The 20863-nt window shown below is 46.0% G+C and overlaps 1 protein-coding gene across 1 annotated transcript in view; it reads left to right on the plus strand.

Annotated features, from left to right (window-relative positions):
• Positions 1-2508: 2508 nt before the first annotated feature.
• The window catches only part of vash2 (vasohibin 2), a 45300-nt gene continuing 26945 nt past the window's right edge, over positions 2509-20863 (plus strand). The window contains exons 1-2 of the mRNA XM_074616478.1: positions 2509-2743; positions 10357-10822. Coding sequence (XP_074472579.1) covers positions 10491-10822 — 332 coding nt within the window. The 5' untranslated portion in view covers positions 2509-2743; positions 10357-10490. The remainder of the gene's footprint in view (positions 2744-10356; positions 10823-20863) is intronic.

A 20863-nucleotide genomic window follows, 5' to 3' on the forward strand; every position in this document is an offset into this window, starting at 1 on the left:
CACGGTAGTAAGATAGAAACCTTTAATTAATTAATTAATTAATTAATCAATTAAATGTAAAAAATAATAATTAGTAATTAAATTAATACCATAGAAAAGGTTAGGTTAACTAGATTCTATATAAGTAATCCATGGATCCCATATCTTATAGCAGAGGTTATTTTTTCCAAGGGAGCACATGAATTTACCTCATTAAACCACTGAGTAATAACAGGAGGATCTTCATGATTCCACTTAGTTGTGATACATCTATTGGCAGCCGTGATAAACCCCTTTATCCTCTGGGAGGGAAGATTCAGATCAGTCAGGTCCCCCAACATAGTAATCACAGGGGAAAGAGATATTGTCCTTGATAGGACTTTTCCAAGAATGTTCCCGATGTCCAGCCACCACCGGTCAAGCTCAACACAGGACACATCATGTGTACCAACGTACCAGTTTACAGTTTGCAGAGGGGGCAGAGAGGCGATGAGTCCGTTTTAAAACGACATAGTCTCTCAGGCGTAACATATGCTCTATGTATACATTTGTACAGAGTTTGTACCTTGATAGTTAAAACATTCTGGTGTGAAAACAAAGTCAGCTTTTATTCTCAGAGAGAGTTTGGATTGTATTTAACCAGAATTCACTCATTTCACTTTGCTTTACAGGGGAAACATTTACATTTCACTTTGTGGGGAAATAGTCTGTGCATGTATTTGATATTTAATCCTCAAGCTCTAACTCAGTTATTTAGTGTGCAACAGCTGCATGTTAACATAACCAAGTGTTCACCTTTCCTTTCTGTCTTGCTGTAAAAAGCTTTTCGTCCAGACAGCCAGAAGAGGGAGCTGTAAGTTAAGTTACTACCACAGTGTAAAAGTCCATCATTCATATGGCTGATTGTCATATAAAAATCATACATTTTGTTCAATTAACTTGCTGTCAAGCGCATTATTGTGCTGTGATGTATATACCATTAGGTTGTAGTTCAAGGATTAATAGTTATTTCCATATATGCAATTTTAATTTTAATTTTTTTAACTAAACATTTTTTTTTATTAATTTTTTTTATTTTAAGTTTAAGTTTAAAGGTTTTAAGTTTAAATTTTTTTTTTGCAATGCAATGTACACACCCCCCTTTAATATAATGTAGTCGTCATAATTAAACCACATTTGGAACTTTTATTAAAACTGATATGTCTGTATTTTGTGAAGTGTGTGGATAGACTGTTGCTGTGAGAATAATTCTATTTTATTTTACTCTGTTCAATTATAATCTATTATAATAATAATATTATTATATTTAATATTATATTTATTATATTAATATTAATTATATTATATTATATGTATATAAATCAGGTGCTCTGCATCAGGCATCTTCTCCCGTGATACCTTCAAGGACACAGGGAAACAATAAATGGCAAATCCACACTGGCATCTCAGTAGTGAGGCAGGGGCCGTCACAATGTAGCTGTTTAACATGGTGACCTGATGATGGGGCTAGTTGAGGTTATAACAGTTCATAGTCATGTATGTAGCTGTTTAACATGGTGACCTCAGCTGTTTAATGCTTATTATTATTATTATTATTATATTATATTATTATATTACCTTGTCAAGCACCTGAAAATGTACAAAATGTGCAAAATCAACAGTTGCAGCAGAATCCCATTTTTTGCTCTGAGAATAATTATATTGTAATTTACTCTGTTCAATTATAATCTATTATAATAATAATAATAATAACTATTATTATTATTAATATTATATATAATATAATATAATATAATATAATATTATTATATTACCTTGTCAAGCACCTGAAAATGTAAAAAATTGGGCAAAATCAACAGTTGCAACAGAATCCCATTTGTTGCTGTGAGAATAATTTTATTGTAATTTACTCTGTTCAATTATAATCTATTATAATAATAATAATATTATATTTAATATTATATTTATATTGTATTTATATAAATGTATTTATTTATATTTATTATATATATTATATTTATTATATTAAAATAAATATTAAATTAAATTAAATTAAATATTAAATTATATGTATTATGTTATAAATATATTTAATATATTATATTTATGTTAGTATATTATATTTATTATATTATATTTGTTATAATTATTATATTATATTTAATATTATCTTTATTATATTTAATACTATTATTATAATTATTATAATTATTATAATTATATAATATTATATAATAATATATTATAATATATTATATTATATTATATTACCTTGTCAAGCACCTGAAAATGAACAAAATGTGCAAAATCAACAGTTGTAGCAGAATCCCATTTGTTGCAGATAAATCACTTGTTGACGCCTCCGTCGCTCAGAATCCACCAATCAGAGCGCAGCGTCACTTCCTGTTATGGCAGAGCGTGCTCTAAGGCCCTCCCCTCTTTGTTGGCTCGACCAATGAGAAGCCGCCGATTCACAGCCGGGCATCCGGAGACACTGAGGAGAGACTACTGAGAGGAGGACAGCCAGCAGGCAGGGGACTGAGAGGACAGAGAGACTGAGGAGGGACTACTGAGGGACTGAGGAGAGGAGGACAGCTAGGAGCCAGCAGGACAGACTGAGAGAGGACAGACTGAAGGAGGACAGCAGCAGCAGCTCCGTCTGCTCCTTGATGGTTGGATCATCTGAGGGGTCTGTTCCGTTATCAACATGAAGCCCGAGAGCCCGAGGAGATAATACCGAGGAGGAGCAGAGCTGCACAGAGAGGTGATTACCCGGGTTAGAGAGGTGATTACCCGGGTTAGAGAGGTGGTTTACCCGGGTTAGAGAGGTGATTACCCGGGTTAGAGTGGTTTACCCGGGTTAGAGAGGTGATTACCCGGGTTAGAGAGGTGGTTTACCCGGGTTAGAGAGGTGATTACCCGGGTTAGAGTGGTTTACCCGGGTTAGAGTGGTTTACCCGGGTTAGAGAGGTGATTACCCGGGTTAGAGAGGTGATTACCCGGGTTAGAGAGGTGGTTACCCGGGTTAGAGAGGTGATTACCCGGGTTAGAGAGGTGGTTACCCGGGTTAGAGAGGTGATTACCCGGGTTAGAGAGGTGGTTACCCGGGTTAGAGACGTGATTACCCGGGTTAGAGAGGTGGTTACCCGGGTTAGAGACGTGATTACCCGGGTTAGAGAGGTGGTTTACCCGGGTTAGAGAGGTTTACCCGGGTTAGAGAGGTGATTACCCGGGTTAGAGAGGTGGTTACCCGGGTTAGAGAGGTGGTTACCCGGGTTAGAGACGTGATTACCCGGGTTAGAGAGGTGGTTACCCGGGTTAGAGACGTGATTACCCGGGTTAGAGAGGTGGTTACCCGGGTTAGAGACGTGATTACCCGGGTTAGAGAGGTGGTTTACCCGGGTTAGAGAGGTGGTTACCCGGGTTAGAGACGTGATTACCCGGGTTAGAGAGGTGATTACCCGGGTTAGAGAGGTGGTTACCCGGGTTAGAGAGGTGATTACCCGGGTTAGAGAGGTGATTACCCGGGTTAGAGAGGTGATTACCCGGGTTAGAGAGGTGATTACCCGGGTTAGAGAGGTGGTTACCCGGGTTAGAGAGGTGATTACCCGGGTTAGAGACGTGATTACCCGGGTTAGAGAGGTGGTTACCCGGGTTAGAGAGGTGATTACCCGGGTTAGAGAGGTGGTTACCCGGGTTAGAGACGTGATTACCCGGGTTAGAGAGGTGATTACCCGGGTTAGAGAGGTGGTTACCCGGGTTAGAGACGTGATTACCCGGGTTAGAGAGGTGGTTACCCGGGTTAGAGAGGTGATTACCCGGGTTAGAGAGGTGGTTTACCCGGGTTAGAGAGGTGATTACCCGGGTTAGAGAGGTGGTTACCCGGGTTAGAGAGGTGATTACCCGGGTTAGAGAGGTGATTACCCGGGTTAGAGAGGTGGTTTACCCGGGTTAGAGAGGTGATTACCCGGGTTAGAGAGGTGGTTACCCGGGTTAGAGACGTGATTACCCGGGTTAGAGAGGTGATTACCCGGGTTAGAGAGGTGGTTACCCGGGTTAGAGACGTGATTACCCGGGTTAGAGAGGTGGTTACCCGGGTTAGAGAGGTGATTACCCGGGTTAGAGAGGTGGTTTACCCGGGTTAGAGAGGTGATTACCCGGGTTAGAGAGGTGGTTACCCGGGTTAGAGAGGTGATTACCCGGGTTAGAGAGGTGATTACCCGGGTTAGAGAGGTGGTTTACCCGGGTTAGAGAGGTGATTACCCGGGTTAGAGAGGTGGTTACCCGGGTTAGAGAGGTGATTACCCGGGTTAGAGAGGTGGTTACCCGGGTTAGAGACGTGATTACCCGGGTTAGAGAGGTGATTACTCGGGTTAGAGACGTGATTACCCGGGTTAGAGAGGTGGTTACCCGGGTTAGAGAGGTGATTACCCGGGTTAGAGACGTGATTACCCGGGTTAGAGAGGTGGTTACCCGGGTTAGAGAGGTGATTACCCGGGTTAGAGAGGTGGTTTACCCGGGTTAGAGAGGTTTACCCGGGTTAGAGAGGTGATTACCCGGGTTAGAGAGGTTTACCCGGGTTAGAGAGGTGATTACCCGGGTTAGAGAGGTGGTTACCCGGGTTAGAGAGGTGATTACCCGGGTTAGAGAGGTGATTACCCGGGTTAGAGAGGTGGTTTACCCGGGTTAGAGAGGTGATTACCCGGGTTAGAGAGGTGGTTACCCGGGTTAGAGAGGTGATTACCCGGGTTAGAGAGGTGATTACCCGGGTTAGAGAGGTGGTTTACCCGGGTTAGAGAGGTGATTACCCGGGTTAGAGAGGTTTACCCGGGTTAGAGAGGTGGTTACCCGGGTTAGAGAGGTGGTTACCCGGGTTAGAGAGGTTTACCCGGGTTAGAGAGGCGATTACCCGGGTTAGAGAGGTGGATACCCGGGTTAGAGAGGTTTACCCGGGTTAGAGAGGTGATTACCCGGGTTAGAGAGGTGGTTACCCGGGTTAGAGAGGTTTACCCGGGTTAGAGAGGTGATTACCCGGGTTAGAGAGGTTTACCCGGGTTAGAGAGGCGATTACCCGGGTTAGAGAGGTGGTTACCCGGGTTAGAGAGGTTTACCCGGGTTAGAGAGGTGATTACCCGGGTTAGAGAGGTGGTTACCCGGGTTAGAGAGGTGGTTACCCGGGTTAGAGAGGTTTACCCGGGTTAGAGAGGTGATTACCCGGGTTAGAGAGGTGGTTTACCCGGGTTAGAGAGGTGATTACCCGGGTTAGAGAGGTGATTACCCGGGTTAGAGAGGTGGTTACCCGGGTTAGAGAGGTGATTACCCGGGTTAGAGAGGTTTACCCGGGTTAGAGAGGTGATTACCCGGGTTAGAGAGGTGATTACCCGGGTTAGAGTGATTTACCCGGGTTAGAGAGATTTACCCGGGTTAGAGAGGTTTACCCGGGTTAGAGAGGTGATTACCCGGGTTAGAGAGGTGGTTTACCCGGGTTAGAGAGGTGATTACCCGGGTTAGAGAGGTGATTACCCGGGTTAGAGAGGTTTACCCGGGTTAGAGAGGTGATTACCCGGGTTAGAGAGGTGGTTTACCCGGGTTAGAGAGGTGATTACCCGGGTTAGAGTGGTTTACCCGGGTTAGAGTGGTTTACCCGGGTTAGAGAGGTGATTACCCGGGTTAGAGAGGTGATTACCCGGGTTAGAGTGGTTTACCCGGGTTAGAGTGGTTTACCCGGGTTAGAGAGGTGATTACCCGGGTTAGAGAGGTGATTACCCGGGTTAGAGTGGTTTACCCGGGTTAGAGAGGTGATTACCCGGGTTAGAGTGGTTTACCCGGGTTAGAGAGGTGATTACCCGGGTTAGAGTGGTTTACCCGGGTTAGAGAGGTGATTACCCGGGTTAGAGTGGTTTACCCGGGTTAGAGAGGTGATTACCCGGGTTAGAGAGGTGATTACCCGGGTTAGAGAGGTTTACCCGGGTAAGAGAGGTTTACCCGGGTTAGAGAGGTTTACCCGGGTTAGAGAGGTGATTACCCGGGTTAGAGAGGTTTACCCGGGTTAGAGAGGTTTACCCGGGTTAGAGTGGTTTACCCGGGTTAGAGAGGTGATTACCCGGGTTAGAGTGGTTTACCCGGGTTAGAGAGGTGATTACCCGGGTTAGAGAGGTGATTACCCGGGTTAGAGTGGTTTACCCGGGTTAGAGAGGTGATTACCCGGGTTAGAGAGGTGATTACCCGGGTTAGAGTGGTTTACCCGGGTTAGAGAGGTGATTACCCGGGTTAGAGAGGTGATTACCCGGGTTAGAGAGGTGATTACCCGGGTTAGAGAGGTGATTACCCGGGTTAGAGTGATTTACCCGGGTTAGAGAGGTGATTACCCGGGTTAGAGAGGTGATTACCCGGGTTAGAGTGATTTACCCGGGTTAGAGAGGTGATTTACCCGGGTTAGAGAGGTGATTACCCGGGTTAGAGTGATTTACCCGGGTTAGAGAGGTGATTACCCGGGTTAGAGAGGTGATTACCCGGGTTAGAGTGATTTACCCGGGTTAGAGAGGTGATTACCCGGGTTAGAGAGGTTTACCCGGGTTAGAGAGGTGATAACCCGGGTTAGAGTGGTTTACCCGGGTTAGAGAGGTGATTACCCGGGTTAGAGTGGTTTACCCGGGTTAGAGAGGTGATTACCCGGGTTAGAGTGATTTACCCGGGTTAGAGAGGTGATTTACCCGGGTTAGAGAGGTGATTACCCGGGTTAGAGAGGTGATTACCCGGGTTAGAGAGGTGGTTACCCGGGTTAGAGAGGTTTACCCGGGTTAGAGAGGTGATTACCCGGGTTAGAGTGATTTACCCGGGTTAGAGAGGTGATTTACCCGGGTTAGAGAGGTGATTACCCGGGTTAGAGAGGTGATTACCCGGGTTAGAGAGGTGGTTACCCGGGTTAGAGAGGTGGTTACCCGGGTTAGAGAGGTTTACCCGGGTTAGAGAGGTGATTACCCGGGTTAGAGAGGTGGTTTACCCGGGTTAGAGAGGTGATTACCCGGGTTAGAGAGGTGATTACCCGGGTTAGAGAGGTGGTTACCCGGGTTAGAGAGGTGATTACCCGGGTTAGAGAGGTTTACCCGGGTTAGAGAGGTGATTACCCGGGTTAGAGAGGTGATTACCCGGGTTAGAGTGATTTACCCGGGTTAGAGAGATTTACCCGGGTTAGAGAGGTTTACCCGGGTTAGAGAGGTGATTACCCGGGTTAGAGAGGTGGTTTACCCGGGTTAGAGAGGTGATTACCCGGGTTAGAGAGGTGATTACCCGGGTTAGAGAGGTTTACCCGGGTTAGAGAGGTGATTACCCGGGTTAGAGAGGTGGTTTACCCGGGTTAGAGAGGTGATTACCCGGGTTAGAGTGGTTTACCCGGGTTAGAGTGGTTTACCCGGGTTAGAGAGGTGATTACCCGGGTTAGAGAGGTGATTACCCGGGTTAGAGTGGTTTACCCGGGTTAGAGTGGTTTACCCGGGTTAGAGAGGTGATTACCCGGGTTAGAGAGGTGATTACCCGGGTTAGAGTGGTTTACCCGGGTTAGAGAGGTGATTACCCGGGTTAGAGTGGTTTACCCGGGTTAGAGAGGTGATTACCCGGGTTAGAGTGGTTTACCCGGGTTAGAGAGGTGATTACCCGGGTTAGAGTGGTTTACCCGGGTTAGAGAGGTGATTACCCGGGTTAGAGAGGTGATTACCCGGGTTAGAGAGGTTTACCCGGGTAAGAGAGGTTTACCCGGGTTAGAGAGGTTTACCCGGGTTAGAGAGGTGATTACCCGGGTTAGAGAGGTTTACCCGGGTTAGAGAGGTTTACCCGGGTTAGAGTGGTTTACCCGGGTTAGAGAGGTGATTACCCGGGTTAGAGTGGTTTACCCGGGTTAGAGAGGTGATTACCCGGGTTAGAGAGGTGATTACCCGGGTTAGAGTGGTTTACCCGGGTTAGAGAGGTGATTACCCGGGTTAGAGAGGTGATTACCCGGGTTAGAGTGGTTTACCCGGGTTAGAGAGGTGATTACCCGGGTTAGAGAGGTGATTACCCGGGTTAGAGAGGTGATTACCCGGGTTAGAGAGGTGATTACCCGGGTTAGAGTGATTTACCCGGGTTAGAGAGGTGATTACCCGGGTTAGAGAGGTGATTACCCGGGTTAGAGTGATTTACCCGGGTTAGAGAGGTGATTTACCCGGGTTAGAGAGGTGATTACCCGGGTTAGAGTGATTTACCCGGGTTAGAGAGGTGATTACCCGGGTTAGAGAGGTGATTACCCGGGTTAGAGTGATTTACCCGGGTTAGAGAGGTGATTACCCGGGTTAGAGAGGTTTACCCGGGTTAGAGAGGTGATAACCCGGGTTAGAGTGGTTTACCCGGGTTAGAGAGGTGATTACCCGGGTTAGAGTGGTTTACCCGGGTTAGAGAGGTGATTACCCGGGTTAGAGTGATTTACCCGGGTTAGAGAGGTGATTTACCCGGGTTAGAGAGGTGATTACCCGGGTTAGAGAGGTGATTACCCGGGTTAGAGTGATTTACCCGGGTTAGAGAGGTGATTACCCGGGTTAGAGTGATTTACCCGGGTTAGAGAGGTGATTACCCGGGTTAGAGAGGTGATTACCCGGGTTAGAGTGATTTACCCGGGTTAGAGAGGTGATTACCCGGGTTAGAGTGATTTACCCGGGTTAGAGAGGTGATTACCCGGGTTAGAGTGATTTACCCGGGTTAGAGAGGTGGTTACCCGGGTTAGAGAGGTGATTTACCCGGGTTAGAGAGGTGATTACCCGGGTTAGAGTGATTTACCCGGGTTAGAGAGGTGGTTACCCGGGTTAGAGAGGTGATTTACCCGGGTTAGAGAGGTGATTACCCGGGTTAGAGAGGTGATTACCCGGGTTAGAGTGATTTACCCGGGTTAGAGAGGTGATTACCCGGGTTAGGGGTGGTGAGTTACCCGGGTTAGAGTGGTGGTTTACCCGGGTTAGGGTGGTGTTTACCCGGGTTAGGGTGGTGTTTACCCGGGTTAGAGTGGTGGTTTACCCGGGTTAGGGTGGTGTTTACCCGGGTTAGAGTGGTGGTTTATCCGGGTTAGAGAGGTGATTACCCGGGTTAGGGTGGTGAGTTACCCAGGTTAGGGTGGTGGTTTATCCGGGTTAGGGTGGTGAGTTACCCGGGTTAGGGTGGTGTTTACCCGGGTTAGGGTGGTGTTTACCCGGGTTAGAGTGGTGGTTTACCCGGGTTAGGGTGGTGTTTACCCGGGTTAGAGTGGTGGTTTATCCGGGTTAGAGAGGTGATTACCCGGGTTAGGGTGGTGAGTTACCCAGGTTAGGGTGGTGGTTTATCCGGGTTAGGGTGGTGAGTTACCCGGGTTAGGGTGGTGGTTTACCCGGGTTAGAGTGGTGGTTTACCCGGGTTAGGGTGGTGGTTTACCCGGGTTAGGGTGGTGGTTTACCCGGGTTAGAGAGGTGATTACCCGGGTTAGGGGTGTTGAGTTACCCGGGTTAGAGAGGTGGTTTACCCGGGTTAGGGTGGTGGTTTACCCGGGTTAGGGTGGTGATTTACCCGGGTTAGAGTGGTGGTTTACCCGGGTTAGAGAGGTGATTTACCCGGGTTAGGGTGGTGATTACCCGGGTTAGGGGTGTTGAGTTACCCGGGTTAGAGAGGTGGTTTACCCGGGTTAGGGTGGTGATTACCCGGGTTAGGGGTGTTGAGTTACCCGGGTTAGAGAGGTGGTTTACCCGGGTTAGAGAGGTGTGCTAATGTATATAGTGTTATTGCACACTATAGTAATGTGTTTAAGATGATTTCTGATAGAAGCGTTAGTACACTTTCTATCAGATATAGAAACCGTTAACAGTAAGAGGACGTTCATATGCTTTGTGCTAAAGACACGTTATTAATATATTATTAGGTATTGATCTACTTGTGTGATTCTTAATGTTGATCTCAACATGTAACTGAACGTCTATCACCTGATGCACTACTATATGACCTGTGATTTCTCTACACGTGTTTATTCTATTTACTGTCATATTGAGGCCTTTTGTAGTGTTTATGAAGAAAGCAATCAGTGCTGTTGGACTGTTGCTGCACTGAGGAGGGTTTGCTTCCCTACAGGGAGTCATGTTGAGGCCTCTTACGCTGGAGCACCATCAGTCCTCTACCAAAATAGGAAAGGCACAGATCTTTGTGTGTAGCTGCTGTGTGGGGAGCACCTTATAAAAACATTATCTATATAAATGTTAGAGCGGATCCTTGCCGTACAGAAATCCACCTGTACTGTAGACCTAGTCCTAACAGTCTGTTTCCATTGTTACTGGTTTGAGGATTCCAAAGGAGTTGCAGTGAGGTTCAAGTTTTCTTTTTTCACCCTGCCAGGTTTGCTGAGGAACATCAACATGTACTGTCCAACACTGACCAACAAGAAGAAGCTCTTGTAGCTGGAGGAGGACTGCCTGCTCTAACGTCTCCTCCTCCTCCTCCTCCTCTTCCTCCTGACCCTCCCGGGACCAATGACCGGACCCAACTCCCCGAGCCGGACCGGCACCTCCCCGGCCAAGCTGAGCAGGCACGGCCGGTCCAAGAGCAGCAGCTCGCACTGCCTCCTCCGCTGCAGCACCCGGGAGGAGTCCTCCGCCTCGCCCCCCAACAACACCCCCCGGTCCCCTGGAGAGGAGGAGGAGAAGGACGGAGGGGTTCTCTTCTACGTTAACAGGACTGGCTTTCCCATCGACAGCAGCACCTGGGACAGGATGTGGTCCCACGTGGCTGCTGTGCATCCTGAGGGCCAGGAGATGGTGGACAGGATACGAAACGCTGCATACCTTCCCAAGGTAAGCCAGCTGTGATTGGTTAGTCCTGTCCTCATGTCCTCATGTCCTCATGTCCCTATGTCCCTGCCTCCCTCAGCATATAGTTATTTATTAGGGCTGTCAATCAATTCAAATATTTCATTGCATGATTGTCCGTTGTTAATCGGTAATTAATCGCACATTTTTTATCGCTTCAAAATGAACCTCAAAGGAAGATATTTAATCCTCTTATCAACGTGGGAGTGGACGAATATGGTTCTGCATTTAGCATAAAACAATATGCTCCAATCATAACATGGCAAACTGCAGCCCAACAGGCAACAACAGCTGTCAGTGTGTCAGTGTGCTGACTGGACTATGACTTGACCCAAACTGCATGTGATGATCATAAAGTGGGCATGTCTGTAAAGGGGAGACTCGTGGGTACCCATAGAACCCATTTACATTCACTGATCTGGAGGTCAGAGGTCAAAGGGACCCCTTTGAAAATGGACATGACAGTGTAACTTGGTAGCGTTATTTAACCTCCTTCATGACCAGCTGGTATGACATGGTTGGTACCGATGGATTCATCAGGTTTGATAGTTTCAGATGAAACCAGTAGTTGTAGTAGTAGTAGTAGGAGTAGTAGTAGGAGTAGTGGTGGTGGTGGTGGTGGTGGCATTTAGTTTAGTTTAGCAGGTTGTCAGCTGTGTGTCTGTCCGGAGTAACCATAGCGATTGTCTGACATACAGTGTTTGTGCTATGTTAGCATCTGCAGCTCTGCAGGTAGCTTGGTACGCTCTGTCAGCGGGGAGGAGCTTCAGCGAGTTTACAAAATAATTCTTAACATTTCTTTGAACCGTTTGAACCGATAGCGTTAATCGGTTAAAATGCCAGTTAGAGTTAAAGGGTTAATTATTAGCCTCCCTAGTTGGGATGATCCACCTATCTCCTGAGTCGATGCTATCACCATGCTTAAGTGCCGATTCGATATATATTGATATTTTTAAGTGTTGTGATTTTTGTGTAAGTAAGACATGAACGTACACATAGTGTGAGACATAATGGCTTCAGAGGAGAAGTGTGTGTTCACAGTTACATGTCTTAGGTGTTGATGTCAACCTGTTTTCACACTCTGTCTCATGAATACACACACACTCTCACACAGGACTGCATCACGTTACCATGACAACAAGTGGGCTGAATCTGGTGTGCCATACCTGTCAGGTGATGTTAGTTCTGCTTTTTGGATCGGTCACAGTGTGTGTGACTCACACACACACACACACACACACATCTGTACCATCATAACTTGGCTTTAGGTTAGAGATAACTAGTGAGTGTGAGCTTCTTATAGACGATATAAAACAAACAGGTTAGAAAGGGACCCTTTGAAAATGTCCGTTCCAGTTTTCCCCCCTTGCTGAAATGAAGCCTAACTTTGGAGTGTTATTTATCCTTATTCCCGCCTCTGAAAGACAGTAAAGTAGGTCAGGATCACCCCCCCACCGGGATGCTGTGGGTCTCAGAGGGTTAACAGCAATGATTAACTTCATTATCAGGATTAATTAGATTGTTTAAATAACCACCAAACACTCGCTGGAGTCAGCTTCTGAAAGGTGAAGATTCCCTGCTTTATGTCATTGTGAGCAGATTTTTAGATTTGTTTCAGGCTGTTAACAAGTCATATGAAGACATCACCTTTGGCTCTGAGAAATCGTGATATTTTTCACTATTTTCTGATCTTTGAGAGACTAAACTATTAAAGACAGACTCAGACTCCAACACAAACTCCAGTGAAGCACCAAAACCTCTTGGTTGTATCTAGTGAAGCTGTTAAACAGTGTTGGCCGCCGTCGGAGGACGCGGGGGAGACCGTAGCTTTGGTCTCCAGGACCGGAGTCTCTGCTCCTCTGCTCCTCTGCCTGCCTTCACTCACACACCGTGCTCCTTCTCTCTCTCTCTCTCTCCACCTCTCACGTGCATGCTGCTCACTCCACACTGCAGAAGAGTTAGTTTAGCTCTGAGAATATCTAGTGAATGTTCAGTGGACGTTTGTGCAGAAATAACTGCTGCAGCTCCTCCAGACCAACAGAGGTTTCCCGTGTCTTGTGAAGTGACGGGGCTCCGCAGAGAGAAACGTTATCGTCTCCCCCGTTCCCTCCGGCCGCGGTCGGGAGGCTGAGGCGGGAAAAGCCAACACTAGGATCAGCATTGATTCATGGAGAGACCTTGGTCTGGTCAGATAACATTACTGCCAAGCAGCTGAAATATAGAGTGATATTGTGCTTTTAGCTGACGTGTGTCTCCTCACTGTGTTGAGTGATGCTCCTTCATGTCTATGTAGAGCGAGCACAAGCGCCAGCAACAGGACGCTGACTTTAGTTGACTTAACGGACACAGGTGAAGCTGTTAACAAGACATTATGATTCTTACATAGAGTCTCTTTAATAGAAAAAGTAATCCACTGATGAATCGGTAAAGAAAATAATGACAACGTAGTAGTAGTGTCCTTCCTTTGGTCATTTTCTTCTTTGTGCAGTAGCAGTACTAGTAGTAGTACTAGTAGTAGTACTAGTAGTAGTACTAGTAGTAGTAGTAGTAGTAGTAGTACTAGTAGTAGTACTAGTAGTAGTAGTACTAGTAGTAGTACTAGTAGTAGTAGTAGTAGTAGTAGTACTAGTAGTAGTAGTAGTCAAATCAAATCAAATCAAATCAATTCATTTTTGTATAGCGTCAAATCACAACAGAAGTTATCTCAAGACGCTTTATATGTAGAGCAGGTCTATGACCGTACACCATAGTTTTGAGACCCAACAGGATCCACCAAGCGCACTGTGGCCAGGAACAACTCCCCGATTACTGGGAAGAAACCTGGAGCAGAACCGGGCGCAGGGCGGGCGGCCATCTGCCGAGACCGGCTGGGGGGATAGATAGATAGAGTGAGAGAGAGAGAGAGAGAGATAGAGAGAGAGAGATATAGAAGCAGCCACAATAGCAGTCTAGCAGCTGTAATAACTAATACAAGTAGGGCTGATAACACAAAACCAATAGTGGTGGATGGAAAGAGTGATAATACAACTATCGGAAAGCCAGCACTGTCCAGCATCTCTCCTCAGTACGTCCATGTGTGTTGGTGTGGGACGTCCCTGCGATCGATGCCCGTGCGTTGGTTCCTGCAGCATCAGCATGCTTGCTGGGAGCTCTTGATGTCTTTGGCAGTGATTGAGAAGTGTTATTCTCCAGGCTGCCACATTGTCATTAGGTGTTGGAAATCCCTCGTTAGCATTGGTAGTCCCTCGTACAGACGTAGTTAATTAGGGATGGTAGCAGTTGGTGTCAAGCAGGCACCAACGCGGCAGCAGATGCAGCCACAATACCGGAGACCACCAAGATCCAGGTGAAACCCTGCTCCAAGTGTACCCATGCTCCAGGTATAACCTCGCTCCAGGTATAACCTCGCTCCAGCTATAACCTCGCTCCAGGTATAACCTCGCTCCCTGGTGTGATCCCGCTCCAGGTATGACCTCACTCCAGGTGTGACCCCGCTCCACGGTTAGCTGCGAGACAAGGAGGCACAAGGACTCCCGGGAAGGAATGAAGTTAGTAACAACATGGACATGGGACATGAGTATATACAGAAGGAGAGGGGAGCTCAGTGTGTCATAGGAAGTTCCTTATGACAGTGTGTCATAGGAAGTCCCCCGGCAGTCTATGCCTATAGCAGCTTAAGTATAAGCGTTATCAAAGAGGAAAGTCTTTAGCCTACTCTTAAATGTAGAGACGGTGTCTGCCTCCCGGACTGAAACTGGGAGCTGGTTCCAGAGAAGAGGAGCTTGATAGCTGAAGGCTCTGGCTCCCATTCTACGTTTGGAGACTCTAGGAACCTCAAGTAACCCTGCATTCTGTGAGCGCAGTGCTCTAGTGGGGTAGTAGGGTACTATGAGCTCTTTAAGATATGATGGGGCCTGACCGTTTAGTAGTAGTACTACTAGTAGTAGTAGTAGTAGTAGTACTAGTAGTAGTAGTAGTAGTAGTAGTACTAGTAGTAGTAGTAGTAGTAGTAGTAGTACTAGTAGTAGTAGTAGTACTAGTAGTAGTAGTACTAGTAGTAGTAGTAGTACTAGTAGTAGTAGTGGTAGTAGTAGTAGTAGTAGTAGTAGTACTAGTAGTAGTAGTAGTAGTACTAGTAGTAGCAGTAGTAGTAGTAGTACTAGTAGTAGTAGTAGTAGTAGTACTAGTAGTAGTACTAGTAGTAGTAGTAGTACTAGTAGTACTAGTAGTAGTAGTAGTAGTAGTAGTACTAGTAGTAGTAGTAGTACTAGTAGTAGTAGTAGTACTAGTAGTAGTAGTAGTAGTAGTACTAGTAGTAGTAGTAGTAGTAGTAGTACTAGTAGTAGTAGTAGTAGTAGTAGTAATAGTAGTACTAGTAGTAGTAGTAGTACTAGTAGTAGTAGTAGTAGTAGTACTAGTAGTAGTAGTAGTACTAGTAGTAGTACTAGTAGTAGTAGTAGTACTAGTAGTAGTACTAGTAGTAGTAGTAGTACTAGTAGTAGTAGTAGTAGTAGTAGTAGTACTAGTAGTAGTAGTAGTAGTAGTAGTAGTACTAGTAGTAGTAGTAGTAGTAGTACTAGTAGTAGTAGTAGTAGTAGTAGTAGTAGTACTAGTAGTAGTAGTAGTAGTAGTACTAGTAGTAGTAGTAGTAGTACTAGTAGTAGTAGTAGTAGTAGTAGTAATAGTAGTACTAGTAGTAGTAGTAGTACTAGTAGTAGTAGTAGTACTAGTAGTAGTAGTAGTAGTAGTACTAGTAGTAGTAGTAGTACTAGTAGTAGCAGCAGCAGAAAAGAGGAAACTCAGAGAGAGATGATAATAATATGTGCGACTGTTTCTCCAGGCTGAAATAAAGGACGTCTCCAGGCTCCTGATACTCGTGTTAGTCTGCTGCTGCCACCGAGGCTCCTGATACTCGTGTTAGTCTGCTGCTGCCACCGAGGCTCCTGATACTCGTGTTAGTCTGCTGCTGCCACCGAGGCCCCTCAACACACATTCTCCTCCTAGTTCTCCCGTCGGTGGTTTGGATGAATGCTCGTTGTGTTTCAGGCTGCGGAGGAGGAGGAGGGAATCTGCTCGTTGTTCAGCTCTACTAATTGGCCATGTGGTCATTAGTGACCCGGTTGGTCTGGACAGGAGGACAGCAGGACATGTGTTGGACACAAACATCAACATAGAGAAACTGTGTATTCAGAAGGAACACACACATAATCCTCCATCTGTGTGGTTCACACACTTCTTTGGCCACAGGTCATAATAGTTGTCCAACGTTGGAGAAAAAAGAACAGTGTCTAGTGTTTAAACTACAACCTCTACTTTAAATAATATTATCAGAAAACTGTTGTTATATTCTTTTTATTATTTTATGAGATGGTTTCTGATGGATATGTCAAACTAAAAGGCAACCAAGCTCTATTTTGAACTTAAATAATATGTTAAAAGGACTAGGGGTGTAACCAAAAGATCGGTACACATGGGTATCGTGATATTATGTGTTGTGATACTGCATCAATACTCCGATTTAATACTCAAACCTCTTAACAATCTGATGGACGCTATTCGATCTTTCGGAGGTTGTAGCGGCTCAGTTTTAAAGTTGTAGTGAAGATCCTGGTATCATAGTAAAGTATAAAACCTGATGAATCCATCGGTACCAACCAGGTCAGACTAGCTGGTCATGAAGGAGGTTAAATAACGCTCCAAACTTACGCTACATTTAGGCGAGGAAAAACTGTCATTGCAAGTCATAGTCAAGTCAGCACACTGACACACTGACAGCTGTTGTTGCCTGTTGGGCTGCAGTTTGACATGTTATGATTGGAGCATATTGTTTTATGCTAAATGCAGTACCTGTGAGGGTTTCTGATCAATATCTGTCATTGATCTGTGTTGTTCATTGATTTACAATAATAAATATATACATATATTTGCATAAAGCAGCATATTAGTCCTCTCCCATGTTGATAAGAGGATTAAATACTGGACTGATCTCCCTTTAAGGTTCATTTAGATTTACGATTAATGGTGATTAAATATTGTAATTGATTAACAGCCCTTTGCTCGTCTCTGCTGTGTACAACATGGGGGCTGTGTGCTGCTGCTAAGGTGTCCGTTGGGTTACGCCGCAGTGTTGTTGTATTGCAACCTGACTCTGGTGTGTGTGTGTGTGTGTGTGTGTGTGTGTGTGTGTGTGTGTGTGTGTGTGTGTGTGTGTGTGTGTGTGTGTGTGTGTGTGTGTGTGTGTGCGTGCGTGTAAGCAGGTGGTTACCACAGATACAGACGCTGATATACAGAGAAAGAGGAGAGGTTGTTATTGGTACAAAGTGTAATATAAGAACCATCATTTAACTGATATTCATCATGATGTAGTCGTCTGATATTTATTCCAGCTGCTGTGTGTAATATTTAACATCAATAAATAATACATTAAATGAGATCTTCATAGAAACAAATGAAGAAGAAGAGCTTTGTATTTATATGCAGGTCAGGTTTGGGGGTAAATATGATAGAAATCATAAAGTGCTCTGGTCCTGTTGGTGTAACATGTGGAGCTCTCTGGTCCTGTTGGTGTAACATGTGTAGGTCTCTGGTCCTGTTGGTGTAACATGTGGAGGTCTCTGGTCCTGTTGGTGTAACATGTGGAGCTCTCTGGTCCTGTTGGTGTAACATGTGGAGCTCTCTGGTCCTGTTGGTGTAACATGTGGAGCTCTCTGGTCCTGTTGGTGTAACATGTGGAGCTCTCTGGTCCTGTTGGTGTAACATGTGGAGCTCTCTGGTCCTGTTGGTGTAACATGTGTAGGTCTCTGGTCCTGTTGGTGTAACATGTGGAGCTCTCTGGTCCTGTTGGTGTAACATGTGGAGGTCTCTGGTCCTGTTGGTGTAACATGTGGAGCTCTCTGGTCCTGTTGGTGTAACATGTGGAGCTCTCTGGTCCTGTTGGTGTAACATGTGGAGGTCTCTGGTCCTGTTGGTGTAACATGTGGAGGTCTCTGGTCCTGTTGGTGTAACATGTGGAGCTCTCTGGTCCTGTTAGTGTAACATGTGGAGGTCTCTGGTCCTGTTGGTGTAACATGTGGAGCTCTCTGGTCCTGTTGGTGTAACATGTGGAGGTCTCTGGTCCTGTTGGTGTAACATGTGGAGCTCTCTGGTCCTGTTGGTGTAACATGTGGAGCTCTCTGGTCCTGTTGGTGTAACATGTGGAGGTCTCTGGTCCTGTTGGTGTAACATGTGGAGGTCTCTGGTCCTGTTGGTGTAACATGTGGAGCTCTCTGGTCCTGTTAGTGTAACATGTGGAGGTCTCTGGTCCTGTTGGTGTAACATGTGGAGCTCTCTGGTCCTGTTGGTGTAACATGTGGAGGTCTCTGGTCCTGTTGGTGTAACATGTGGAGCTCTCTGGTCCTGTTGGTGTAACATGTGTAGCTCTCTGGTCCTGTTGGTGTAACATGTGGAGGTCTCTGGTCCTGTTGGTGTAACATGTGGAGCTCTCTGGTCCTGTTGGTGTAACATGTGGAGGTCTCTGGTCCTGTTGGTGTAACATGTGGAGCTCTCTGGTCCTGTTGGTGTAACATGTGGAGGTCTCTGGTCCTGTTGGTGTAACATGTGTAGGTCTCTGGTCCTGTTGGTGTAACATGTGGAGCTCTCAGGTCCTGTTGGTGTAACATGTGGAGCTCTCTGGTCCTGTTGGTGTAACATGTGGAGGTCTCTGGTCCTGTTGGTGTAACATGTGGAGCTCTCAGGTCCTGTTGGTGTAACATGTGTAGCTCTCTGGTCCTGTTGGTGTAACATGTGGAGGTCTCTGGTCCTGTTGGTGTAACATGTGGAGCTCTCTGGTCCTGTTGGTGTAACATGTGGAGCTCTCTGGTCCTGTTGGTGTAACATGTGGAGCTCTCTGGTCCTGTTGGTGTAACATGTGGAGCTCTCTGGTCCTGTTGGTGTAACATGTGGAGCTCTCTGGTCCTGTTGGTGTAACATGTGGAGCTCTCAGGTCCTGTTGGTGTAACATGTGGAGCTCTCTGGTCCTGTTGGTGTAACATGTGGAGGTCTCTGGTCCTGTTGGTGTAACATGTGGAGCTCTCTGGTCCTGTTGGTGTAACATGTGGAGGTCTCTGGTCCTGTTGGTGTAACATGTGTAGGTCTCTGGTCCTGTTGGTGTAACATGTGGAGCTCTCTGGTCCTGTTGGTGTAACATGTGGAGGTCTCTGGTCCTGTTGGTGTAACATGTGGAGGTCTCTGGTCCTGTTGGTGTAACATGTGTAGGTCTCTGGTCCTGTTGGTGTAACATGTGGAGGTCTCTGGTCCTGTTGGTGTAACATGTGTAGGTCTCTGGTCCTGTTGGTGTAACATGTGGAGCTCTCTGGTCCTGTTGGTGTAACATGTGGAGCTCTCTGGTCCTGTTGGTGTAACATGTGGAGGTCTCTGGTCCTGTTGGTGTAACATGTGGAGCTCTCTGGTCCTGTTGGTGTAACATGTGGAGCTCTCTGGTCCTGTTGGTGTAACATGTGGAGCTCTCTGGTCCTGTTGGTGTAACATGTGGAGCTCTCTGGTCCTGTTGGTGTAACATGTGGAGCTCTCTGGTCCTGTTGGTGTAACATGTGGAGCTCTCTGGTCCTGTTGGTGTAACATGTGGAGCTCTCTGGTCCTGTTGGTGTAACATGTGGAGCTCTCTGGTCCTGTTGGTGTAACATGTGGAGCTCTCTGGTCCTGTTGGTGTAACATGTGTAGGTCTCTGGTCCTGTTGGTGTAACATGTGGAGGTCTCTGGTCCTGTTGGTGTAACATGTGGAGCTCTCTGGTCCTGTTGGTGTAACATGTGGAGCTCTCTGGTCCTGTTGGTGTAACATGTGGAGCTCTCTGGTCCTGTTGGTGTAACATGTGGAGGTCTCTGGTCCTGTTGGTGTAACATGTGGAGCTCTCTGGTCCTGTTGGTGTAACATGTGGAGGTCTCTGGTCCTGTTGGTGTAACATGTGGAGGTCTCTGGTCCTGTTGGTGTAACATGTGGAGCTCTCTGGTCCTGTTGGTGTAACATGTGGAGCTCTCTGGTCCTGTTGGTGTAACATGTGGAGCTCTCTGGTCGACTCCACACAGTTTGTATCTGAGTTATTGTCAGTGAGTCCGCGCTGCCACGCTCCGTGTCCTCATTAACAGAATAGAAGTGTTGGCACAGGGACCAAATAATCCCTCTAATACAATCTGGGTGTTGGATAATCTCTGGATACCAACTGGACTACAGAGAGGACTTTCAGTAGGAAACAAAACTGGCTGGAACTCGTCTGAGATCTCTGACAAAAACAAATCTTTTAATTATCAATATCATTTATCATTATTCACTTCCAGATCCTTTCTGAGGGTTTCACTTTTCACTGGTTGAATATCCTTTATTTCATTTTAAATAAACAATAAACAAACCGTGACAGGGTTAATCCACTTTCATTGAATGTTTTTTTTTTATTTTATTTTTTTAATAAAATAATGATAAAAAAAAGAATAAAATAAAAAGAATGTTTTATTTTATTTTAATAAAACATATTGGTTTGCCCCGTCAACAAACCGTGACAGGGTTAATCCCTTGTAGCTCCATTGTTCTGGATTAAAATGCCTCAGTTCAGGCTGTAACAATAGGATTTTATTTTGGGGGTTAAGAGATTTAATCTAAAGTAGATATTTTTAGCCTTTGTAAGCAGACAGCTGATGAACCTGTGGGTTTCTCTCCTCCGGGTCCACAGTGAGTCGGACTGATGGAGTTCACGTCTGGTGAATCTCTGGTCTGGTGAATCTCTGGTCTGCAGAAGCTTCAGTCTGTTTGTTTAGTTCAGGAGACAGATTACACCTCTTATATTTATGAATGTCTGCCAACATGGATTATGAAAACAGATGTTCTGTGAGAGACGACAGCAGTAGTCTACAGGAAGGTGTTCTTCAGTGTGATCCCAGTAGTCCTGCAGTCAATACTGAAGCTCCTCATGAACGAGCTGCCGGCACCTTTAATACCAAGTAGAGAGATGTTAGTGAGAAACAGAGAGAACCATGATGAGACTCGGCTT

Source organism: Sebastes fasciatus, chromosome 18 (genome assembly GCF_043250625.1).
Source record: "Sebastes fasciatus isolate fSebFas1 chromosome 18, fSebFas1.pri, whole genome shotgun sequence".
Taxonomy (NCBI): Eukaryota; Metazoa; Chordata; class Actinopteri; order Perciformes; family Sebastidae; genus Sebastes; species Sebastes fasciatus.